At 51.8% G+C, this 26,017-nt stretch overlaps 4 protein-coding genes across 4 annotated transcripts; 1 reads left to right on the plus strand and 3 right to left on the minus strand.

Annotated features, from left to right (window-relative positions):
• Window positions 1-214: 214 nt before the first annotated feature.
• On the minus strand, window positions 215-2,614 carry MAA_01726 (Zn(2)-C6 fungal-type DNA-binding domain protein; the record flags this gene model as incomplete). The annotated part of the gene is made up of 1 exon (XM_007819724.1): window positions 215-2,614. One exon carries the CDS (start codon window positions 2,612-2,614, stop codon window positions 215-217), a length of 2,400 nt encoding a protein of 799 aa, XP_007817915.1.
• Window positions 2,615-15,008: 12,394 nt separating this feature from the next.
• MAA_01725 (ubiquitin conjugation factor E4) lies at window positions 15,009-18,554 on the minus strand (the record flags this gene model as incomplete). Its single annotated transcript, XM_007819723.2, has 7 exons — window positions 15,009-15,909; window positions 15,972-16,337; window positions 16,395-16,487; window positions 16,541-17,490; window positions 17,554-17,767; window positions 17,833-17,980; window positions 18,044-18,554. 7 exons carry the CDS (start codon window positions 18,552-18,554, stop codon window positions 15,009-15,011), a joined length of 3,183 nt encoding a protein of 1,060 aa, XP_007817914.2.
• Window positions 18,555-20,001: 1,447 nt separating this feature from the next.
• On the minus strand, window positions 20,002-21,669 carry MAA_01724 (Zinc finger, TRAF-type; the record flags this gene model as incomplete). The annotated part of the gene is made up of 1 exon (XM_007819722.1): window positions 20,002-21,669. The coding sequence occupies one exon, from the start codon at window positions 21,667-21,669 to the stop codon at window positions 20,002-20,004; it is 1,668 nt and encodes a 555-aa protein (XP_007817913.1).
• Window positions 21,670-23,677: 2,008 nt separating this feature from the next.
• On the plus strand, window positions 23,678-25,543 carry MAA_01723 (Alpha/beta hydrolase fold-3; the record flags this gene model as incomplete). Its single annotated transcript, XM_007819721.1, has 1 exon — window positions 23,678-25,543. One exon carries the CDS (start codon window positions 23,678-23,680, stop codon window positions 25,541-25,543), a length of 1,866 nt encoding a protein of 621 aa, XP_007817912.1.
• Between the last annotated feature and the right edge of the window lie 474 nt (window positions 25,544-26,017).

Raw genomic sequence — 26,017 nt, forward strand, 5'->3', positions numbered from 1 at the left:
AGCTCTTTGAAAAATGCCGACCAAAATGACACTGCCAGCTATGACACGCATCCAAAGGAATAAAGAATGCGACAAAAAAAAGGGGGGGTTGGGGACAACGTGTAACAATGGTTACAATTCCCTCGGTGCCCCCCAATGAAAACAACACAAGATGCTGGGCTAATGCCTCTCCTTCTGTGCTATGCAGTGCAAGATAAAACACTCTGCGCCAAAATCAAATAATGTTCGCGATGCTAATGCGTTCGGCGCCTCGCTTTGGACCAGGGGGGTTAGCATCGACTCGATGACCAACAGAGTATCGGGATGTCTCGGAAAGTCTTGGAAGCTCGACGTTTGCGATGGGCGATTCGCTCTTCACCTGTGGGGGCGGTAAGGGAGGCGGGTATGGCACGTTTACCGATCCTATGCCGCGAGCCATTGATTCCAGTCTGGTCCATCCAACCCAATCTCTGCGCTCTTCTTCGTTCAGTCCAGTTCTTTGTTCAGAGCTGAAAAGGACTTTCTCGCTTGTGCCGGGATGGCTTTGAGAACCCATTCCTGTCTTCGGGGAAGCCGTATCGAAGTCCTGGAACGACCAAAGCCAGGACCGGTTCGGAGAAGCTTGAATATCGGTGGAAACATAAACTAGCAACTCCTCATCACGGGCGAGAGACAAATTGAGTTCTGTCTGATCAATAGATGACCGACGGGATACGTAGGATGCGTAGTCGGTACGCTTCACACCCAAAGTCGTAATGAAAAAGGCTAAAAATCGACCACACGACATCGAGACGTCACGCCGAGCATCGATAGCAGCCAGAGCTCTGATACAAACAATGGCTTGATCAAGATAGCCGGTTAGCAACAAAAACAACGCTGAGCGGAAGATGTGCACAGTAAGAAGTGCTGTTGCTCCATCCGCCGGGGACTTGGTTCGATCAATCAGAGATGCAGTTTCCAAGGCGACATGGGTGCAATTCTCTACGGCGGCGAGGCGGGTTTCCGGTGAACAGCTTGGCGACAAGTTGTGCCTGTGAAGCAGCAGTCTGGCATGGAAGAGATAAGCAAGGGGAGCCAGAAAGTGAGGTGCCAAGGGCACAGCGCTGCCGGGCTCACAAGCGGGAGGAAATGTGCTGAGACATTTGTTGAAGTGGTTGTCGAACGTGGTCAGCTGAGTCGCAGAGAGAAATGGCTGATCCAACGCCTTTACCAACGCTGTATATGACCGCACTACGTGAATCACCGCCAGTAGCGAATGCGTCAAGGGCTCCGCTCCATTGGGTATACGCGTACCGCCTTCGCGGAGGTACTGATCGTCCACGGCTACCGGTAACGACACATCGCAGTCAGCATCGTCAATGAGAAACGGGTGTCCCATCTCGGTCGCCATGGTTCTATCCAAGATGTAGGTGGCCCACCATGTTCTGCGCCGCATCTCTGTGTCGATGGCTGACCAAGAGCCACATTCAGAATAAAGCCCCAAGTCCTGTCCAACGCGTACAGCATTTCCGAGCCAGTTCCAAGCAGCAGACTTCAGATTCATCTCATTGAGGCAAATGGTGATAAGCACGAGAGCTCTCGCATTATCCAGGACGTGGTTATTATTCCATGGGTCCATTGCCTTGCGAGCAGATTCCAGAAACTCGGCTGGTCGATAAAATGTAGCCGTCGTCGGAGCTTCCGGGCTAAACAAGCTGCCCGTAGCAAGAACAGCAAAGAACATGCTGATCCACGCAGACGTGGCGCGTGGAGGATGGACTCTATATAAGTCGTCCACCGCGGATTGAAAGCTCGGCATGTGAATGATGGGAAACATGGTATGAGCCGAGTTGCAGAACGAGTGCAATAGGCGGTCTGTGACGGTCTTTGGAGGCAACTCTGGCGCAGGGCATTCAAGAACCGATGTAGCATATATACGGTGCTGTGAGGGTGGCTGCCATATGCCCTTGGAGAAGTTTCGCACATGAAGCCTAGCTCTCGTCAGCTCGGGATTTGGTGGGAGTCGCTTGCGTAGCTTCGGTGCAGATGCAATGGATGGTAGCGCGTCTAAATCAATGTCCATGTGACCTTCTCGCTCTTGCAGGAGTCGGCGTAGGGTGGAATTCTCGCGCTTAATTTTCTCGATTTGCTTTTCCAAATCCTGCACCTGCTTGATAGAAGACATTCTCCTATTGGTCTCCTTGGTGAATTGACACTTGACGTTTCGGCTGGAGCATTCAGAGCAACTGGTGGTCTCTGTTGCATCGCATTTGACCTTTCTTTCACGGCATGCATCGCAGCTGGGGTCCTTTCTTCGCTGTCGATACGCCCTCTTCTGGGCTTGGCCACCAGGTGTTCCAGGCAAGTGTCCATGGTTTGGACCTTGCCCAGCCATAACAGCTTCTGCAGATGGGAGGGACTCCCGACTCATGACCGGGCCGTAAGGGAATCCCTGGTTGACCGGCGGGAGAGGAGTCATGCCAAGTGGCTGCGGGCTTGAAGCTGTGTTGTTGGGCCTCGAGCTAGCACCAAGGAGACCCCCCAAATACCTTGACGGCGGTCTCGGTGAAGTAGCGGAGGAAACTGAAGAGGAGTCATATGACCTTGTGGATGGGTTGGGGGATCGAGCATATGGATTGTGCGACGGCTCTGCCATGACGATGTGGTATGAGCTCGACGGCACCGACACTTCCAATGTTCCCCGTTTCCTCCGGCTCGTTGAATAAGTGGTTTCTCTCAGGCCGTCGGGCTGAATGCTAGGGAAATTTTTGTAAAAAAAAAAAAAAAAAGATAAACGAGCACACACACTGTTGTCTGCGGTATCTTCAAGACGGCAGGGTGCAGCGAGTCACTCAAATTGGTGATTGGGGGTCCAAGAGTCTTGTGGTGAGGATCGCAAAAGGATGGAGTGGCTTGCCAGAGCTCGGAACAATCAAGATGCGACAAGATGCAAATCTCGCTTCGCTAGTCAACGGTTCTGTTCAAGTTCCGTCGCAGTGGTTGGTCCAGGCTACCCGTCTGATGAGAAAGCCGGCAAAATGAAAGCGGTGCAAAGCGGCGCAGGTCGAGTTCCGTCTATCCGGTTGCGCTGCAGTTCTTGTGCGACTTGTCGACAGCGACCTCCGACGAGATGCGCCAAGGAGCGACACAGCTGTGATTCTGGCCCGGGTGCGCGCCAGCAGCCAGAGCCAGGACTAGTGGTGAGCGGCGGATACGATGCAAGGAAACCGTCGTCGACGAGCAATGAGGCCGGTCTGGAAATCGCTGCTACGCAGATTGCGGGCAAGGCGGTAGGCAACACTCTGTTGTTGTTATTGTTGTTGTGATGTGCGTGTGCGTGCGTGCGTACGTGTGCGTCCGGTGTGTGCGTGGTGAGACTTTGCTCAGAGATCAGAGATGGCATCTGCCTTCTGCAACTATGCAGCCCAGCTTCGAGCCGGCGGGCCGTGAGAGGTACCTGGGACCGTCTCAGGAAGAGTCGATGTCCTTGCTTCTTTCGCTTCGTGCTTGTTCGGCAAGGAGCCCGCAAAGAACTCGCAGGCGCAGGCGACCAGAGGCGAGGGACTGGGCGACCTCGGAGTCTGGAAAGCCCTACTTCTGGTACGGAGTAATGGTGAACAAGGACCAGGCTGAGTCGCAGACCAAGAAGCAAGCGAAGGCTCAAGTGCTCTTCAAGTTCCCACGGTCCAGGCTGGGAAAGGGCAAGCAAGGACTCGAGGCCTGCGCTTGCGCGGACGAAGTTGTTTAGTACTTCTTGGAGCAACGACTCGCTATGTCCTGCTAAGTCCGTCCCAGTCCACGCACCCAACTACCTCGTGGCTACTCGGGAGACTGGAGAAGACGGAGAGGACGGAGCACAATGGGAATGTAGTAGTACTCCGTACCATCAGCATGCCCAGGCACTCAGCTCTGCGTAGGCGCGAAGGCACGTAGGGTACCAGGTTGCCAGGATAATGCCGCTCGCCCGTGACGACCTGGGGCTCTACGCCATTAAAACAAAACTCGGGGAATATTATCTGCGCATACATGTGCACATGAAGAACTATTGGCCACGTCGAGGGGCCGTCGAAGGTTTGTCGAGCAGACCCTGCTCCGTCATCCTTGCCTTGGTCCAATCTTGCTGACTTCTGGGTCTGGGTCACTCCGTTCAAGTGCCCGTGTCTGGCCAGGGCTCTGATGACCCTACCGAGAACTGAGCTGTGTGCTTCTTGAGCGATATCAGCCAAAGCCACTAACGTGTTTCGCCCCAGCCAGGACTGGGGTGTCCTCGGGCGTGTCATCCACTGCCTGCTCAAATGCCATCCATCGCCCTAGCAGCCAACAGCTACCAGACAGCGCCCATCTTAACCTTGTCCAGTATTCGGGAGAGCGCCCAGAGACCCTCTTGGTCTCCGAATGACCCCGTCCTAATATGACTCCCATGCCCGGCGATTTGCAGTGTCGAGCCGACTCGTCTGTCTGTTCTCGTGCTTGTTCCGGTCCTCATCTCCCGTTCCCTAGTGTGGTGTCTGGTGTCTCCCGAGCACCAACTTTACCCTGATTGTCCGTGGCGTGAAGGGGTGGTCGAGGCGCGATCGATTGCCAACGCCTCACAATCCACCCAGGAGTGGCACCAGTGCCTCTCGCAATATCTTGTGGGTGGCCTGTGGATGTCGGATGGACGTGGGACCCAGCTGGTGCATCCTCTTCATCTGTGTGCGAGTAAGGACGAGAGATATCGTGCTGCAATGTACAGATGTAAACTCGTAGACCTGCCGCGTCGAATGGCGTACCAACAACCCCCCTTCTCCTCGCTCATCAATCAAATCTATGGCGACTCAACTTCGGAGGGGGCTCCGTGTAGACATCACAAACAGCAAAGAGCCGTTACCTCACCCAAGAACTCCGCCTCATACAATATACACGGAGCATTAAACTAAGTGCCTACCTAGTAGGTAGTCAAAAGGCACAGCTCCTACAAAATTAAACCGACATGACAACACTGCCCTGATCTTCCTGACAGTTTGTCTTCAGCTCCCGGCTCTGATGGTTTCATTTCGTCACCTTCCTGTGTCGTTCTGTCTTGTAACATGTCTTTGGATTTTACAATCCGTCTCGCCCGCCATACCTAACCTGGCCACCAGGGTCATCAAGATCCCCGACATACCGAGTCTAGCAAGCATCCAGAGGCTAACTCGGCTAGACCGCGGGCTGTCCTGCCGAAGGACCAGGCGCCCTCGCCCGGGCATGCCAAGCTTTCCTGGGCATGGGGCTCTGGCTGGGGTCAGAGACACCATATTTGGCCTGATGTCCGCTTGATGGCGCACACTATGCAAGATGCTGTCTGTATGTATGTAGTGTCCTGAGAGAGATGCTGGGTCTTGCGGACCACCCCTCAAGGGCCACCAGCCTCATGATATCACCACTAGATCAGTTTGGTTCACACGGGACCTGGTCATAGTAGTTCCTCTCCGCAGCAAACGTCCTCGCTGACATGGGCGTCAATGACCTGCTGTATGTATGTGCGTACTATACAGGGCCAGCGAGCTGCCAAGATCCCCCGGCTGAATCCGCCGGATGTGAGCGATAATTGAGTCAGAAGCAATTCTATCCATCCCCATAGAAGGCCCCTGGCGATACACCCTCCAAAGCTGCGCGCACGTGCATTCTCCAGCAGCTTGGGTTTTTGGCAGACGCTGGACTACGTGGGTGTAGCAGAGTCCTGTTTCTGATGCTAGGTCCAATCCCAAAGGGGTGCTCCATAAACCGACCTCTCGCGGTGACGGCCCGTCATGGCATTCCTGTTCTCGTGTTAGCGCGATGAAACCAAGGTCGACAAAGCTCTCTGAAAGTCGTCAGCACAATTGTCGCGGCAAGTGTCAACCAAAACTTCACCGGGTTGTCAGGCGGCGTACGGAGTACGGAGTGGAAAGCCCTAATATCACCCAAGCACTACTTATACGTGACCTGTGAGCCAAGCCGCATACACAGAATTAGCAGGAATTGCCAACAAGCTACTCCGTATTGTCTTAGCCAACCAGGGCGGCGTACGCCACAACCCGACCATGCTTTCCTTTTTGTTCACCTTTTGACTCTGGGTGTCAGGTGTCGAGTGTCCGGGTTTAAACGCAGGCGCGCGGCGCGTCTCGCTGCTGGGCCTTCGTCACACGTCGGCTTCTATTTTTGCGAGCTTTGCGGCCTCCCAGGAGTATGGCGTTTCGGCCCCGGTCTAGAAAGGTGCACTTGGCCTGGTTTGAGCAGACGTTCTGGGGTCTGCCAAGGCGAACTTTTTAGATTGCAATAGAACTCTTGAATCTTGAATCCCGCAAGAAACTACTCCAGACAATTATTGCCGTGCATGGAAAGTAACAGTCGTGCTGAGCATAGCAATGCCAAGCATGATAGCGTATGGGCGACAGTGTGGTGGCAGAATGCCGCATTTAGCTTTTGCTACGCCAATGACACGGCAGTATCCGCGGGCCAAGAGGGGGAGAGGTGGCGAGGCCATTTCCCAAGTATCAGCGGTGGAGAATTCGGTTTGGAGCCGAGTGAGCCGCCGGAACACGGCCCCTGACCCAAGGATCTCGATGGTCACTCAGTGTTAACATCTGGGGTGTTCGTTCAGTCATGCGGCCATTGAGCCGGGCAGTGATTCCTGGTGAGCCAGTGGCTTTCCGAGGGTGACAACCCAGTCAATGCACGCTCAGTACTCCGAATCTGGACCAAAGCCGGGCTTGCACCTCTAGGCATGAAAGCCTACGCTTGCCGTCATGTTGTAGTTTGTGTATGTGTGTGTACATTGTATGTGCCCAGGCTCAACTCAAAATGGCGCCGGGAAACGGGATACTACGTGGGCTTCATTCTGACAGGGCAGACAAGGAGGACAAGAAAGTGTATTGAACCGTCCATATGTACTGTATCGTATTATCGTATTGATGGACATCGCCAAGCATTGCTGTGTCTGCTTCTGCTTCTGCGGCTGCGGCGAACCGGAGTCCTACTGGAGTCGAACCGAGGGCTTCCTTGGTTGCAATCTCGACGGTCGGGACATGCTCCGGACCACTTTACTGGCTGCCAGATACCAATCGCATTGCCACGTCAGGCTTGTCGCATCGCTCTGGGACCGTTGTTGATGTGATGTGGAACTGGCCACAGTTAGCAACGATGAAACGACAAATGAGATGGCATATACAGGCCTGCTGGAGCCGGTACCGCGGTACCGCATGCACTGATATGGCGGGCGATAGCTGTGACCCGACACACCATATTGCACCTAGCAGACAGAGCAGGAAGAGCATGCTTCACAAGGCTATGCTGAGGTTTGCTCGGGTCTCTATTGTAGATTCAAGAGGATGGCCGCGTGTAGCATACCTACCTACCTAGGTAGGTACCTACTAGGAAAGTGCTACTCAGGCCATGTCGTGATGCCATGACCGCAACTTCTCTTGGCATTCGGACCTGGACTCCAGGACAGGGAAGGTACATGAGTACTTCTTGTCGTAGCTCTTTCCCTCCTGACGCTTCATGAAGGCAGGGTACAGAGCACGTGTTGCTGGTTGCAACACGCGCAAGGCGGCCAGGATGCGAAAATAAAGTATTTCGGGCCGACCGTCATGCTTCAACTACCAACAGCTAAGCAGCGCGACTTGAGGACCAGATATGCCCAAGATTTGAGTACAATAATACTCTTGGCATAAAAGCCATTGATACAACTTTGTCCTACCAACTAGTCAGAAATGACCGACCCTTGACACTGTAAACGATTAAAGGCTTCTGGCCTCGGCCGATTTCTATATTAGTTCCTCATTTTCAACACCAAATGCCCTTCAACGGCCTTTTAACTAACGACTACTGGATGCGACGGACCCGGTTATTCGAAACCCCGTGTACAACTAGGGTTTACGCCGATCATACATGCTCAAGCACTTAGTACTTCAAGCTCTTTGTACTAGTATCGTCATTTCTCGCTATCTGCGGCAGAAGATTTCGGCATTCCTTCCATCATTTCGGCCTACAGTCCCTGCATTGCTTAAATGCCACGGAGAGCGGCGATCAATCACGAGACAGCTGAGCGCCTTGCTCCCTGATTTTCGGGCCCGTAAGCTCCAGCTTCGCAAATCCCAACGTCGAATTCGGTCTGATGCTCGGAAGTCAGTTATTACCCGGTCATGCTTGAATAATGCGGTAATTTCTTAACATTGGCGTGATAAGCCACTCACTCCTTCTTCTTGAGTACAGCACATCTCCACATTGCCACTTATTACGAACCCTCACCTCCTCACTCAGCGGGTCTGATTAATGGCTGCAGGTCATTACTCTCAGCAATGGGCTCGGGGTACCAAATTAATAACAACACCCAATTTACCCGGATATTATTAGCATTTGTCCGGACTCTGTCAATGCGAACCAACTCTTTCTGGCTGAGCTCCGCTATCCAGCCAGGTGCGGGAGACCCCCATGGCCATGGTGAGCCGAAACCTAGTCGTGGACAGCGGACGGAGTACATGCACTGCTGCACAAACAAACAAACTCGACTGTTGGTGTGCCAGGTTCAAGGTTTCTCACCAGCCTGCCGGGAAACCTTTGGCAAGGGCATCAGGCCAGGCCGTGCTCGTGACAGACGCGCATGCACAGGCGGCCACATTTCTCCGCCACCAGAGCCACAGTCGGTTAAACCATCCGGGCTAGCATCAGGACAACTGCACTCATTGCTGGGGCCCGACAAATATGATATGTGAGGGCTGACGCAGCCAGAGCAAGGGTAGCACGGAACTGGATGCTGCCGTGAACAGTTCAACCAAGTCGTCCAAAATGGGAGAATCCATGAAAACATGTTCAAAAGCAAACAGATTATAGGGCTTGATCATTTCTGCTATCCCCTCCCAACTCACTGGACTTCGCCCATGTTCAAAATGGACAATTGATTGAGCGCTTTAGGATGCAAATAGTATGGCAACTTTGAGCGACCAAACATTTAATGGCATATTGATCCGGGCCGAACTTGGAGATAAACAAAAAATATAGGGGCCTAGGTATGATCAGACGTGATGCGGAGCACCTTAATCTCTACCGCGAAGTCCAAATAACTTCCGGCACAAAGGTCCGAGATCCCTCGACACCCAGATTCATGACCACGACACCCGGGATACGATTGGTTGCGAGTGGACTGCCCCGGTCTGCGTTTATCTAATTTGCAAACGCCGGGCTCATGGAAAGTCAATCATGATACGTTTCTCACAGCAATCTTTCTCGATGTCTTGGGGCGTGGAGAGGAACAGTCCACTTTGGCCGTTGCGACAAGATCATCAACTGGCGGAGATGCCTGCGAGGTGGCCCAAGCTTTCTGCAGACTGTGCCTATCTGGAGACCGAAGAACGTTGATGACCGTTCAAGGCAGTGAGGATGTCATTCCATGTCCCCAGCAGCCGGGTGTCCACTGGGACAATTCCAAGTATTACTACCACCTAGGCAGGGCAGGTTTGGTAGGTATGCAGCTATCATGTCCAGGATTGCGTACCTTCACATTCTGCTTCCTTACACATGGCCGATCTGGTGTGGAAAACGAGTCAGAACAGGAAGGTCTCCCCGCTCTAGACCAACCAGAACCAAGCTAATGAATATTGTCAACCAGAGGTCCTTGTGCAAACTAAATGGAATTTCGCGCATCCTTTGTTTAGGTTGTTCCGAAATTGACGAGGAGTATTGACCTCGCCTCTTCTCCGCATCCAGTCATTACAAAAAGTGATACTACTACTACCACTAGACCGAGCCTACTTTTACGTCTTAGGAAGTGCAATAGTACGGCAGCATGCTTTGGGTAAATACCCATGAATTAATCTGGTTTTCAGGCCAGCTCTAGTCCGAAAGTCAACGCAAACCTGTCTTCGGCCTACTTGATCTGCTGCTTATCGACATTCCCGAATACTACTTTAATATAAGCAGACAATTATAGTGTTACGCATACAGGCGACAACTTAACAGTGTATGTACACGCTTTTGCGGAATGATGCGACTTCTACCTGTTGTGTCTCCCTGCAAACACCATGGCGCACTCGGAATTGTTACATCGGAACGATCAGTATCACTTGCGTACGGGGTACTCCGTACAACGCTGGAAAGGCTACGGAGGAAATATTCAGCCTATTCGCCAGGTGCTTGACCAAGCTATGTAAGACCCACGCGTCTGGGCCAGCTCTTGTTTATAAATCCGCTCCACGGCTTTAACCTCTGCCACGTTGACCACCTGGCCAAGTGGCCTGTGCAGTATTGACATCCTAGGCAGCTTGGCACGAAGCCGAAACACCAGCGTGGCGGCTGAAGTGGGCACAGGCGGGCGCGACTCCGTCCCGGGCGCCGTCTCTGAGGTTGCACAAAGTGTTTCCAGAATCCCGAGGTGCTTCTATACCGGGACGTGACCATATTTAACGTAAGCTTCACACATGCGCTCATCCGCGAGCAAAACTTGTCTTCACTCAACTCGGGGCAAAGTCTTTGTCGTATCCAAGATGGTCTTGGTATCAGCAGGTATACATTCTATGGTCATAATAATACCCGACCGCCCGGTCGCGTTGGGTGACTCCAAAGAGGTTGAGTACTTGTGGCCCCCACAGTAGTACTCAAAGCGCATCAGCCAAGAAGATATCGGAAGGCCTAATTTTGTATTGTACATAGGTCGAGTGGCGCAATTATCCCATTGCACTGGTCAGGTCGGAGATCAAGCTGGGGACAATGGAGGCCGCCAATGCACAATGCTCTGTGTCGGGAGGCATATGCGAGTGCTTTAGAGCATCCCCGTTAAAGAGAACACTGGCTTAGGGAGGGGGTTGACTTGGTAGAGACGAGGGTTTGGTAGTAATAGTAACGAGAGATGATCTGCTTCTCTGTTACTTGCCCGGCTTCACAATGCATTGGTATGCTCTTGATAGACTATTTGGAGCTCAACGCAAGGTCACTGGTCTGGTTCTTGTCCAAGTCTTTGGTAGCCATGACCTCTAGGTATGTGTCCCTCGTATAGTTTACGATAAGCTGGTCTGCACGTATTTTGAACACAACTAATCGACACTTGCAATAGCCTCAGCCCAGAGACGCGACTGTAACATATCACGCAGCACGGCGTAGTTGCTGGCACATCCCTGCGGAGCTCTTTCTGTCCGAGCGCAGGCCTTTGAGTTGCTGTTTTTTTTTTCTCCATCAGCTTGTCACGGCAGATGTCTAGTGTAAGAAAGCCGATGTCATTTATGAGTTCTTTGCTATCTCAGCCGCCCGAAAAAAATGGAGAGCTGTCGACAGGACCTGGATTAATCAAATAGGCATTAAGAGTGCCCGAGCAATGGTGCTCCTGCAACTGATTGCTCTCCAGATCCACCACATGCAGCCCAGGCTAGCCAAACGCCGATATAAACGTGGACATGACGGGGAGTTCGCGGAGGGATGTTGTCGGTAGTAGTCATCAATTCTACAAGTGGAAATACCCGGACTTGTGGTAGGCGTTGAAATGGCCAGTGAGCCACCCCGGGCAACCTTGCATCAGAACAACTCCATGGATATAGTATGTATGTATGTACTCGAGTGCTCACAGCAGAAGTGAAGCCCAGGCTGCTTGCTGTCTCTTTCACGTCTACTTGGGCTGCCCAAATAGGCCTGCTCATTTCACACTATATCAGTAGCGGGCAACTTCTCCCGAAAGCCAATCTCAGGACCGTTTTGCGCTAACAGCATTGGACACACAGACTGATGATCACATTGGTTCTCAGCCAATCTAGTCCCCGGGTTGCGCCGTCCGTCGGATACAAAGCTACCCACAGGTATACTAGAGTGGTGGCTTGAGCAGAGACATCCACAACGGGTGCAAAAGCTGGCCAGCAGAGCTAGTAGTAAATGGTGGCGCCATGGCAGGGCATTGGTTGATGATAGCCAGCTTTCCGGAGTCTTGGGTGAAGGTCCCGAGACGAGTGAGCCGGCGGGATGGGGGCTATGGTGGCGGCACCTACATACATACATACGATATGGGAGTGGTGTGGGATTCATTTCGCTTGGCAAGAAGTCTACTTCCACTTCTGCTGGCATGTTCAAAGCCGCGTGAGCTTCCAAGCAAATCACAAAACAGACAGCGACACCCGTCGTTGTGGCGGCGGCGGCGGCGGCGACGACGGAAGTTCTGTGCTACTATTTCTCCTCTCCTCTTCACCCCGCACCAGCCGACGGTACCAATGGCCCGGGGTTGTCCTCGTGCCTTGTGAGAGCGGCAGCAAGCGGGTGTTTCCGAGAGCCTCGTTGTGCAGCTTCGGCGACGTTGACGTTGGAATAAGGCCGGGAGGCTCTGTCCTGGGCTCTGGACGGCGAATGGCCATTGGGGGAACGCCCTCGTTGCGAGACGGGAGATGTTTCCCGTCCGTCGTATGCACTTGCACAAACCAGACTCGGGAGCTGGTCGTGCTCCAGACTTGTTAGCCGCTGGGCGAGTTCACTCACCGGACCAGTGGGAGAGAGAGACGGCATCAGTGCGTAACCGTCCATGGACAGCTTGAGGCAACCCGCGACATCTTCTGGCGGCCACGCGTTCAGCGAACGGGCGGTTTAGACACGGCGGGGCGAAGCGATTAGCACACAAGGGGCCATTGGATGGACTTGACCAGACATGAGGGGATTGACTGGATTGACTGGGCTGGCTGACCTGCGACCTTGGGGTTCGACGTGGCTTGCCGACGTATCAAGCCAGGGAGGGCGCCAAAATAGCCACGGATGGTTGCTTGGCATTTGAGCTTGTGTTCAGTCGGGCCGTGAGCTTGACCGCAAGCACATCATCGGAAGTCATTCGAGGCCATCCAGCATCACACCCTCCGCCTCGCCTGAATCGACAAGTGTTGGACCGAGATTCCGAAGCCCGTGCTACCCTTGCAGTGAGCAGCATCCGGCCACCATGGAACCCCCACCCCATCTCGCTCGGTCTGCAGTTCCGCAAGGATGGGTGACACACTCGTGCATGCTTCTTGGACACATTCCGGAATGCTAGTATGCCTGCAATGTCGGCCAAGACCAGCCACGAAACTGCTCGTTACGGTTGCAATGCCCTTCAATGCTCCTTCCCCGCCACACTCACTCAGTTGGGCCGCGCGCTAGTTGCCACGCCAGGCGGGGCTTTCAAGACGAGGACGAGCTTTACGAGCAGACCAAATTGTTTGAAGAGAGGCGGCCATGACGATCAACGTTTGTGGGTGAGTCAATGACCCGTGAAGGGCAAGGAAGTTCTCACGGCCGCGTCTGGTTGTTTGGCCTTGGGCACGATGCCAAAATGATGTCGATGAGGTCAGACTCGCAACGGCCAAAGAAACGAACATGCCGCTTTGCTCACTGGGAAGCCCTGGCACATCCGGGATAAACAGTGTGTTTCTTCTTCTGGATTATCGGAAGACTTGTCTCTTTAATAAAAGGCGGCGGCGTTTGCCTTTGTATTGGACAACACGCAGTAACTTCCATACGTACATGCTTCCCGGTTCTGTCTGCCACGCCACCTTTTGCTTGGGCAGCATCTTTTCCAGTTCTCGAATAGCGTGTGATGTTTTTTTCTTTTCTTCCAGATCCATCATCTTTGCCTATGGAAACATCCGGCCTCCATCGGCTACGCTGACAGGCCAGGTGGCGGGAAACAGCGTAGCGATGACAAGATGGCTTGTCATGGCTTGCATGGCGGCCAGCCCGCCTCCTCTACTACTGCGAATGTGGGCAAAGCGGACGGGAAGCTTGATGACGGTTGTAGGCGCTTGGCCTCTGACACCAAGTCGGCCGTCCACGCCAACCGAGGTAACCCTGACTGACAGTCTGCTGGTCAATGGTTTGAATATTCTGGACCCGAGGACTGAAAGCGTGAAACTCTGACACGACTCAGGTGTCGAGGCGGCTGCTTGCAAGTGGTCCGCAGGCCGTTGATGCTTGATGGTCTCGCGGGTTCGGGAATCTGACAGCAGCCGTTACAGCCATGGGGACCGACGTGGACACCATGCGGAGAAGCCCGTACAATAAGAACACAACCAGGGCTTCGGGCATGACGTATGATTAGTTCATCCGAGTGCTTTTGGTATTCGCAACTGTAGCTGATGTATTTTCAGACTTTGTTCACTCGAAGCATTCGGTTGCAAACCGAGCCAGCTCATCTGGGGAAAGCGGCACTGCGCTGGATGAAGCCCGATTTGTGATGGCCGAGTAGACATTGTCCAATGGTAATTCAGAGAACAAACAACCAGATATGGGTAAAGAGTCACCCGTACATGGACGCGCGCTGGATCAAGGGCATCCGGACATCGCAATCCGATCTGACCACTGTTACAATCCCCAACACGGAGAAGACGCTGTAGATCCGTCATTCTATTGCCCAAAGCTAAAACCAACGAGAAAAAGAAAAAATCAGAGCGGAAAGCCATGTCCTCGTCTCTGGATGTCGTGTCCAGGCTAAAATCAAGCCCACTCAGGAAATGAGACGTGTCAAACCGAATTCAAAAGTACTTGACAACGAGCCCGTCCCATCACAATAAAATATCTAGATTGATCAAAGCTGCGCAAAGGCAGAATCTACCGGCACCACATGCAGCATAAGCCGTGGCAGCCGGACATACATATGTATAGTAGAAGGGATCCAGCCATGCCATGCCATGGATTCATAAAACCACAGGCAGCCCCGTCTTTGCCCGGCTCATCCCGCAAAACAAGAGCACGTAGACAAGCAGCCATCAGGAGGTGTAACAGGCGCGGATGCCCTGCGTCTCTTTCCACAAGATATGTGCATATATCTACTTAAGTGGGTGTTGTCCCCGTGAGCTTTGGCTAACGGCAGGCCGGGCCATGCACGCACGCGAGTACTACATTTTGTGTAATGCATATCAAACACCTCCTTCGTATGGGTTCTGAAACAAACACTCGGAGGCATTCATTCGAGGAACACGGCCCACCAAAAGGGTCCTTGTTCCACGGCATGAGCAACATCAGATGGCCACGTTGACCAGGACAATCAAATGATGGCGTGAATCATAACCCCCGTGTCAACAAGAACTATCGTCTAAAATTCTAAAACAAATCCCCTAACCCTCCGTGGTATCCATTTGCTCGCCCCTTAAACCAACAGCCTGCTCCTTGGCAATCTTCACCCTCTCCTCTCTCCATTTGCCAATTCTCTCCTTCAACTCCGTCTGTGGAATAGCATCGTCAATCGTCATGGGCTGCCGTGTAAACGGATCCTTGGCATCGCTCAATAGATGCTGCACAATGGTTGATCTGTCGACAATATGTCGACTGGGCAGGAGCACCGGGTCCTTCATCAAGTCACCCATGATGGGATCCTCAAACTCGGCTGGGATATCGCCCAGGTCGAGTTCAGCCTGGTCCAATTCGTGTTTTGCCACTTCAAACTTGGCCTTTACCTTTTCCCATTGTGCTAGATCAGCGGGATCCTTTGCGTTTTTAGACGACAAAATGCGAGTCACACGGTCGAGGACCTCGGGCTTGTAGGATCGACCGTCCGCGGCGACAGCGTCCACGAATACCGGCGAGTAGCCCAGGTGCAGATAAATGTCGACAAAGTCGGAAATAAGTTGGATAGGGCGGAAATGATACTTGTCCTTGTTCGAAACGGATAGCTCTGCCGCAGCCCTTTTGCCAGCCAGTGTCTCCAAGTTGTAGTTTAACATGCTTGCCAGGCGGGAAACGATTTCGGGCATGATGAACGACTCGCTCAGGGCCTTGGTAAACAACTTCATCATCTCTAGCGTTTCGTTGGCCAGCTGCATGTACGAGGTAGCTTGACTACCAAGTGTTTGCAATTCTTCCTCCTTCTTCTGCCGATCTTCGGCTGAAAGAGAAGTGTCTTCCAGCTCTCGCTCTAGGCTTCTGATCTTGGGAAACTTTGTGAAAGCCTCATCCAAGACATACGTAGCGTCATTGAGCAACATGTTCACAAACTGAACAAAAAAGTCACGGTTGGTCCTGGATGGTTGTTAGTGTGGTCCAACTCACACATTTGTGCTGCCTTTGATTGATTGACTTACTTGCTTTCCCGTGTCAACTGCTGCTTGTAGACATCATTGCTCCAGACACATTTAATTACCTGGAAGATTTCATATCGGATGTTGAACTTGTCATAAAAAGCAGTGTTGGCGCCGGTGGATTCGCATTCTATATAGAACTTCATCAGGGCATTCAAGAGGTATTCATTGGCAAAAGGCAGCGCTATAAGCTGATCGCCAAAGACTCCCTTCTTCAAGTGCATAAACGGCCACGTTCCGGAATATAGTAGTGAGACCAACGAGGATTTAAGATATGGGTTCTTGATGAACTCAGATGACCGAAGAAAAGTGATGCACAGAGCAATCATTTCGTCGCCAACAGCACTGGGAATGATTTTGGGAAGGAATCTGTGCAAGTATATCAGTATACAGCCTGGGATATCCGGGCAAATTGATGAAGCCAACCTGAAAATAAACTTGAAATTGTCTACAATGTTTTGTAGGGTATATTCCGGCAAACAAGCAAATGCCTCTGCGTTGTCAGAAGACAGCGGTAGCCTAATGTCATGTGAGATGCATGCTGAAAAGTTGAACTGCCTCACTCGACGTACCTGATCATTTGAGTCTCTCGTCCTGGTTTATAATCTGAGCCAGTGACGAGTCGCAATAACCATACAGCAACGTATCGCATAAAGCGAAGTGACGTGCTTTGCATTCGCTCATCGAGCAAGGCGCCCTCAATGGCATGCTTCAGGGCAATCGTCTTCTCCAAAACATTTGTGTGTCGTTTCAAAGTTTCTTCGAATAATCGAAGCTGATGGGGTGAATTGGCGAGTTTAGGACGTTCAGCCTCCATGGCCTTGATATGTTTGTCCAGGTACTTGATTTCACGATCAAGGTTCTTCAGCTGTGAATTCAATGCCTCACTTCCATAATGGTGGGCGGCGAGGGTCAGGAAAAAGGCTTCCGAGATGAAGTTTGAGTCCCCTTCGACCTTCTTGGAATAATACTCATCCGCTGTGGCTTGGTCCGCGTTCAATTTAGTCTCATCTTTAATGTCGACTCGAGGCTGTCTCCTGAAGTAGCGCACATCGATCTTATCCACCTTACTAAAGTCATTATCCATGAAAGGTTCGCAAAATCGGTCCATGATGGTGGTCACATTGAGCATGAAACCGTCCGAGGCAACTTCCTTAGGGTCAACCTGCATAGCTCTTCTCTTGTGATTCATATTCACGATGTATGCGAACCAGTTGAGCGTCCTGCTTCTCGTGTCCGGGCCGGCACGAATAAAAGCGTTTGCAATTACAAACAGATCATCTTGATGTGCTCTCAGAACAATTCGTAATGATTCTTGGGCGTTCGCAATTCTAACTCTATCGAGAGATCGAGCTCCGGGAAAGTAACTTTTGATTGCCTCGGGTTGGAGGGGGGAAATACGAAAGAAAGGGCCGAGAATGGTATGTCGTTCAATGCCAGGAGCAGACTGTGCCATGTTGAAGGAAGGGTGTTGGGCGAGGTTGGCAATAAGCACTGGGAATCGCGTGTATGTGAGAAGGGCCTAGATAAAAAGGGATCGGTTAGCCGAGGCGTCTCCTATTTGCTGGACGGCGAAACAACCAACCTGGACGTGAGGTTTATACTCGTCCCCCAAAGACAGGGTGGACAGTTGGCTGCTAATTTTGATCATGGCATCATTGAACAGGGTAGGGAACGCTTCATCTTCGTCAAATCGTTTGATAGCTTCTCTAATAAAGTCAAAACAAAGACCACCATCGTCTTGAATGCCCTTTAGCAAGTAAGGCACGAGCGTATCATGCTGAGGGTTCGGGTCACGACTACACATTGTCAGTCTAAAGCACAATACATACGAGCCACTTTCTGTATGTCATCGTGAACGAACCCATAAAGAGCCGGCATAGTCAACGCGAATAGACAGTTGCTCATACAAAGCCGCTTGGCCTCGTCCAGAATTTCTTGTCTCGGGGCCGAAACATTCTTCGCAGTGCTGGACGCCCTGACAGCTCGTTTCCAACACGGCAGGAGATACTCTAGAAGGGGTTTAGTTAGTGTCCAGCTGCTGCAGGCCTCTATTATGGCCTGGTCCAGGTTACCAATGGATAGCTTCAGGGAGTCGCCAGAATCGTTCAGCTCTTGGTTCAAGTTCGGTAGAAAGATCAGACGCTGGCCCTGGGGGGTTGCCATATGGTGCGGATCAACAGAAACGCGGAAGACTTGTGACAGCACCCGATGGGCAGAGTCCTCATCTGTCTCCGACTTTTGCTGCTGCTGCTGCTGCTGTACTAGCTGTGGAGTTGGTTTCTGGGCGGGCGGTGCTGAATCGGTGTCGTCAACATCAGGCGCTGGCCGTTTGCAGGCAGGACGGGAACTACCTGTGGCGGCGGATTCATCTCCTGCTATCTTGCTGTTCTGTACACCGAGTTGTGCAAAAGGATTCGGGTTCGACTGTGTTGTCGCGGCCGGGGTCACGTTGATCTTTGGTTTGGGGGTAGAGGCGGCTTCCGAGGTCTGCGGTTTCGGCGTGGATGTCGACGATGATGCGGGTTGGTTCGAAGAGCTGTCGGTCTTGTCTTCGCTGGGCTTACGTGCTATATTGCCCAGCATGGCAATACGACGTGCCCGCATCTACATGCACGGTTAGCTACAATGCCATGTAAACCGTCAAGCTAGGTCGGTGATTCGGCATCTCCAAGCACCGACATCGCAAGCATGTAGGTAGGTGAAGACTTGCGTGGTCTCTGTCCGGGGCATCGTCAGGCCCGCTGGGAGGGGGTCGGTCGTTGGGATCCATGATGGCCGACGTCCAATGCTCTCCGTGTGTGAAGAAGGGAAGATCAGGTGTGGGTAAGAGAATTGCAAGTTGCAAGCAACTCGAGGACTGGGGATCTGGAAGCAGACGGCAAGGCTGACGTCGATGGAGCACCACGATTATGAAATCCGAAAGAGCCCCACCCTGGCTGACGGGTTGTCCGCTGTCAACTTGTCAATGCCGAATGTGCAGGGTTTTGAATATTCAGTGGAATGCTGCGTTGAGGAAGCTTCAGCCTCGTCTTGTAGGTCCGTCCGTGGCCAATATGATTTAGCAAACAAAAATCGGCCGTTATTCGGTGTGATGCTTGATGTTGGTGAAGAGCCAAGTCTGGTCAATAACGGGGACACATGAGCACCCAGTTGACGGCCAGGGAGCCCAAATGTCGCGCGTGGTGCTAAAGAGCAGCCTGGGCTGGGTGACTTCAGTACATATGTAGTCAATCAGTGTCTGGTTTGTGGTTCCAGGGCGCTTCAGGGTTGCTTCCATGACCAGTGCTCGCCACTAGACCCGCTGCGTCCACTGTCTATAGCGCCGTACGTGCCAACGTTGAACTTTGGCTGAACCGCCAGTTGATGCCAACAACATCCAGCGGAAGTCGTGTAAAACCTCCTCTAGATATCAACACCGGACGGGTCCCAGGATGAATTTTGTCGACCCTAACAAGAGAGATGAAGATAGAGAAAAGGGACCGAAAGATTGTTAACTAAGTATTAGTGGACGTAACAGAACTTGTCCTAACGTAAAAACTCCGCGCCAGATGAGCCTCCCCCTCGCGGACAGCCAAAGTCCGCTCGGAGTTTGACCAACATTGACGCTTTCATTCCTGTCAACTCGGCCACTGCTAATTGTTGATGAAATCCATTCTCTTCTTTGTTCGTGTCTACCTTGCATAGACTCTAACTTTATTTACGCGGACCTCATGACGGCCATTTTGATCCAAGGCAAAAGACGTGCTCCCTGCCATGTCGCTCAGCATCCAGCACCGATTCCTGATATTTCACCGCACAATCAACACCTATTTACCATCATAGTATTGTTTTAGCCCTGCTATGTATATATGTATCGACTCGTGTGTCTAGCCTCGTTCCCATTGTCGCGTCAAGTATCACTCTTGTGCATGTTTTCATACTCGTACATCACATTCCGTCTTGTGCTCCCCAAGCTGCCAGAATCTTGCGCCGGGCATCCATTACATCATTATACAGCTCTCCATCAGTGTAGTCACAATTCCACCACACATCACAAGCGAGGCACATCCATATCAGCACTCGACGACCTCCGTCTCTCTGACAGAATAGGTGGTGCATCGCTAGAGCTGTCGCGGCGAATCCCCGCTGTTGGCCCCGTGTTATTCGCGGCTCTGATGCGGCCCTCTTCGCGACTCCGATTCAGCAGCCAGTTCACATGCATGCGTATCATATTGATGTTGTTTCGTAGCTCTGTCACCTCCTCGCGTATGGGCATAACCTGGTTCAGTGTCCACATACTCTGCCTTGCCTCGAGGTGGGTCAGGTTTTGATGGACTTCTTCAAAACCAGCATCTAGGTCCTGCATGGTTCTGTTGTCGCTGTACACGGCGTCGTTGCGGCTTCCCCCCTCGCCGTTTATCCGTCGATTCGCCAACATGTCGTCAATACGCTTGGCGGTTTCGTCTTGGCGAAGTTGCATGTCTCGAAGCTGGCTTCCCAGGTCGCCGTACGACTGAATAATTTCCCGTTGGTTACGAATGACAATTCCCGATGGCGTGTCTGGGTGGAAAGCGCATGTGAACGAGTGCGCCCCAACCTCTCCCCGTATTGTCCTGACCGGACACCCCAGGTCTTTGTAGGGACAGCCAACTTCTACCCCGTCGCACTCCAAATCGTGATGTGATTTCATCTGTGACCGGCAAACCAGCTGCCAGCAGGATTGACATCTCGTCTTGGCCTGCGAGCACGAAAGCAGATGCATCTCTTTGTCCGCTTCTTCTACCTGATCTTGGCATAAGGCGCAGCCTACTTCCCTGTGATGGCATTTATCATCCTTGGGCTTGTCCCGTAGCTTCTTATCACACGCAGTATCAGGGCATGTAAATTCCCGGAAGCGGCATTCGGTTGTCGCGTGCTTTTCAACGTTTTCACGCCGCAGTTCACTTTCACAGCCTCGCCCCTGGTTGGGGCATCTAACCATCAAGCAATTGAGCTGTGTGCGAACAAGTCTAGCTGCACTGAAACAGTCCACCCATAGCAAGAGCTCGCGATCGATCGGGCAGGCTGTTCCTGAAGGGCTTGACGCGATACTGCGTCGCAAACACCTGTAGCAGAATGTGTGGTCACACGGTGTGGTGACGGGATCGACGAGCGGGTCGTGACATATGGGACACAGCAGATTCGGATCGGGGTCAGAGACATAGGTCAGCGTGTGCATGTCGAAAATGCAGTTGCCACCATACTTGTTGGGTATGTCGAGAGAGGACGGGTGAGGGGGCAACAGAGGGCCAGTCCTGCGGTCGGGCCCAGCATTTGAATGTCGTCGCCCATATGGTTGTGATAACATGGCAGCCGGACGCGATATTGCTCGCTGTCGAGGATGGCCATGGGCATCTTGAGCAATATAAAAGGCTTCTGGGGATGGTGGTCTGACCAGACTGGTGACAAGATCTGGCGTGGCGGCGGTCCGCCTCAAGTTGCGACGAGCAAAGCGTCTTGCCGCAGCGGGGCTCATGCGAACTCCTCGATCTCCCTCGTCGCTTGATTCTGAAGCGCCCTCTCGGGATAAATCGACGCTCGTCGGTCTGGTGGTTTCGCGCACAGTTGCTCGCGAGCTGGATTCCGCCGCAGCTTGTTCGGGGGTATGGACTGTCAGAGCGGGCGCCAGCATCGCCTGTATCGCCTGGGGATCGTGTCCCCCTCCCTGCGCTGTAGACATGCTCAAACAATCGACTTGGGCAGAGCGTATTGGGCGGGTGCAGTCGTTAGCTGCTGACGGAGGAGTAAGGCATTGGGAATGCAAACCGCGCACCTTTGGGAAAGATGGGACGGGAATGAAAAGGAGAGGAATTGATGGTTGGAAGACAGTGGAGGGCAGAAGTGAGGAGACGTGACGATTTGTCTAAGTAGGCCTGAGTTCAGTGTACTCCTACATGTGCGTCCTGTCTTGTCCCCAAATTGGCCGGTTGATCGGATCGGAAACGGACGAACCGCCGCCACCCACATCTAGCTTCCAAGGCTTACATGCATATTGAAGAAGTTGCCTTTATGGCCGATACTATGCCGTGTCTTTCGTTTTTGGACACGAACTCGGGATTCATAGCTTGGTAAAATAGTTTAATTGACGGTGTGTTTTGACGCCAGATGAGTAGCTTTTTCTACAAATTTTTTTTCTCTCTTTTCCAAAACCCAGCTGCATTTTTAGAATACCCTCGGTAGGTAGTTACATGCTGCCAGATCAGGTGTGGATATGCTACACCTGAGCGTGTCACCAGCCGCAGCTTGGTCTATGCTGTGCTTCTCGCAGCCAACTCTGAGCGATCTACGTCAAGAAAGAAGAGGAGACCAGAAAAAATAAAAGACGGTTAAAAATCGCTGTAATCAATCGTGCACGAAGCATTTCATTATGGCCGGTGTTGTTATCCTGCCACTCTGACTGCCTCAATCTGCCTGGCGCTTTGCAGCATGTGGCTGTCTCCGCATGGGGGAGGGGCTGCAGCGTGCCATGTTGGAATGTAGGAATGGAGGGGCACGGGGGACCCCAGATCTGCACCCTCTGTACTGGAGTACATACAATAAGTATTGCTACGGTGTACTCCGTAGTTCCTTGCAAAGAAAGATCGCCTACGTGCATTGTACGTTAATCTGTGATGCAGCATCTGGCTCAGGAAATCTCGGGTTGCGACAAAGCTAATATGTCGCAGCACTGAGCCCATGTTTTGACACCAGTTGACGCTCAAATTGAGGAGGAGGACTGACCACTCATTACAATTGACTTGATTGGCCAAGTCTCCCTTGTACCTTCCCCACGAACTTGCGGCGACATCCTAGTGCCAGCTCAGAGTCAGACCGGCACCAACGCAGCTTTCACATGCCAGTCCTGGACAGACGTCAGCAGCCCACCACTGCGCCTTTCTTCGCACTCGTCCAGTCTGCATCCGTCCAAAAAGACTGGTGTCACGAGCCCCTTCACGGGCCAGACTAAGCATGCAAAATAACCATAGAATGACCTGCCACCGACTTTTCCTACATTACATGGACAACTTCTGTCTCTGCCTGGGGGCTGTCCAAACTGTCTATTCTCCCACCGAGTAAGATATGTTTGATGCATCCCCAGAAGTCGCCAGAGTACGGTTACTCCTGTTCTATTTTCAGACACCCTTTGACCCATTGTCTCGACTCTCGGGTCTGAACGCACGACGCCACCGACATATTTGTTTCCCTCTCTCGCATTTACGCCTTCGTCTGTTGCATTTCTCCATTGTACCAATTGAACAGTTACATTGCGGTAGCGGTTTGTCTAACACAATGAGCTGGGTCGCTGCTGGCTGATACTACCAATATTCGACTTTCACATGTCAGATCCTGCGACGGCAAAGACCCTTCCCTAAACAATCACCTCTACAAACAATCAGCATGATAGACCACGTCTTAGGGCGGCCGTCGTCAAAGTCAAGGCGACTTCAGGTCCTGGCCGTGTTATCTCTATGGTCCTTTTATTTGTATAGGTATATGCGATACCGACAGCCCATCGTGCATACAGCGTTCGAGACTAACGTCATCCTAGAGGACACAAACATGGACCGCCCGGGGCCCAGTCACTTTCTAAATTCTTCACCAAGCGCCTTACAGCGTGGCAAATATCTGCCCTGACAATCATCTATCTCTATGCTGCTCGAAACTTCAGCGCCCTTGTTGGCCTGGCCAGCCCTGAGCCCATGGCCAACATGTACGACACGACTTACTTCCGCGCCACTTGGGTCCTAACCGCTCTGGACGCTGGGTTTTGGACGGCAATGAAGATCAAAGTCAAATGGCTGAGAGACCTGGCGAGCATCCTGTTCTCTCTATTTTACCTAGTAGCCGCAGAACGAGCGGATGAAAAGGTCCGCAAAGTCCGAGGTATGATCACGGTCGAGCACCTTCGCGTTGCGTGGAACAAAGGCACGACACCTTATTTGAGTGTACTACAACGCCTAATGCGACCCCGATTCACAAGATGGCCTCCAAGGCAAATTCGAATTCCCCGGCCATCGAATAGTGATTACAAGGAGCCCATCCTGGGATGGTTGTATTTCGACGGGCCACTAGCGGACTTGCTGCTTCACAACAGACTTGTGCTGGATGTTCCTGGCGGAGGCTTTGTTGCCATGGACCCTCGATGCAACGATGACAAGCTCCTTGCTTGGGCATCAAAGTCTGGGCTGCCTATTCTTAGTCTGGACTATAAAAAGGCCCCAGAATTTCCCTATCCCTATGCCGTCAATGAGATATTTGACGTGTATGCCGCCATCATCAATACAAAAGGGCGTTGCATCGGCCTGTCAGGTCGCGAGACGCCTCGAATTATTATCACGGGCGATAGTGCTGGAGCCAACCTTGCTGTTTCCGCAACCTTGATGATTACCGAGACGAGTGATGGTGAGTTCCGGCGATTTGCTGGCCGAGGAGCACTGCCCGCTCCTGACGGTTTGGTGTGTTTCTATCCAGCCCTGGACATGAATATCGGAAACTGGATGACAGATGAGCAAATGTCGTTGATTAGAGACCGTAAGATGCGCAAGACAAATAGAACTATTGCCCGACGCAAAAGCATGCAATACAACCAACTGGTGGGAACACCACATCACTCCGATGACGAAGACGAAATCACTCCTCCCGAATCAACTTCTATCCCGCCCAGAAGTCCTCACGATTGCCAACCTCAATTCTCCCACACTGGGCCGCAGTCTTTTACCTCAAATACGGAGAGGAACGGACCCAAAAAGGTGGACAACATGTCTCACCACTCGCAGCCGATGCAAACTCGTCTCGCAACATCCTCCATGATTTCCTACTTTAACGACCGAGTCCTCACTCCGGAAATGATGCGAGCCATGATTATCCTCTACATCGGACCCCATAATCGACCCGACTTCTCGCAGGATTATCTCTTAAGCCCGGTCCTCGCGCCTGAAAACCTTCTCGCCAGGTTCCCCAAAACATACTTCATGACGGGCGAACGCGATCCTCTCGTCGATGACACCGTCATCTTCGCAGGCCGTCTCCGTCGCGCCAAAGAGGCCGTAGCAAGGGAACAAAACCGGCCCTTTGACGACACTGAAGCAGCTGAAGTAGCTCTCATCCCCGGAGTCTCTCATGGATTCATGCAATTCCCTGGAATTTATCCTCCTGCATGGAAACACTTTGATCGGTGCGTTCTCTGGTTCGAACAGCTCTTCCTCGAAGCAGAGCATCTCCGCACCAAGAACCAACACCCTACTCATCTCTCCCCGCGCACAGAACGGATGGCATACCACAGTCAGCAACGACAACATCATCAACATCACTTGGCAGAGTCTAGTGGTGACGAGGATAAGCCATTGGAGATTAGCATGACCAAGCTAAATAGGGGACGGGGCTCAAATGCTTCTGGGGCAGAGAAGGTTGAAATGGTATCAAATGACAAGGGAAATGGCGATGCGCAGAAACATAAGAAGAGGATATTGAGTAAGAATAAGAGTCTCATCAAGTTAGGCAGTACAGATGACCTGTTGGATAGAAGAATGGAGGGGTTGGCAGGTGGGCTGACGGGGACAGGGGAGGACAATTAGTTCTCGTACATGTCAGAATGCTCGAGTGACCGTGCGGGTGTTGATAGAAGATGGTGTCTGGAAGCAATTCGTGGGAAATGTACTAGATAATCGACCTTAGGATAACAAGTGACAAAGCTCTTGGTACTAAGTACTTAGTACTAGGCACCCTAGTACACAGTCAAAGTTGCCAGGTTGCGAGGTGGTCAGCTACAAGAGTATCCCTTCGAATGTGCGCAGGTCTAATTTTTGTAACAGACCAGGGTTTTAGCTAATAATAATTACTTATTTAAAAGATATATATACTTATAATTTTTAATTTTTAAAGATACTTAAGTATATAAAAATATATTAATTATTATTATTAATAAAAAGTATTTTTAAGTATTTTTAAGTATTTTTAAGTATTTTTAAGTATTTTTAAGTATTTTTAAGTATTTTTAAGTATTTTTAAGTATCTTTAAGTATCTTTAAGTATCTTTAAGTATTATAAAA

This window comes from Metarhizium robertsii, assembly GCF_000187425.2.
Source record: "Metarhizium robertsii ARSEF 23 chromosome Unknown MAA_Scf_1, whole genome shotgun sequence".
NCBI classification, from domain to species: Eukaryota; Fungi; Ascomycota; class Sordariomycetes; order Hypocreales; family Clavicipitaceae; genus Metarhizium; species Metarhizium robertsii.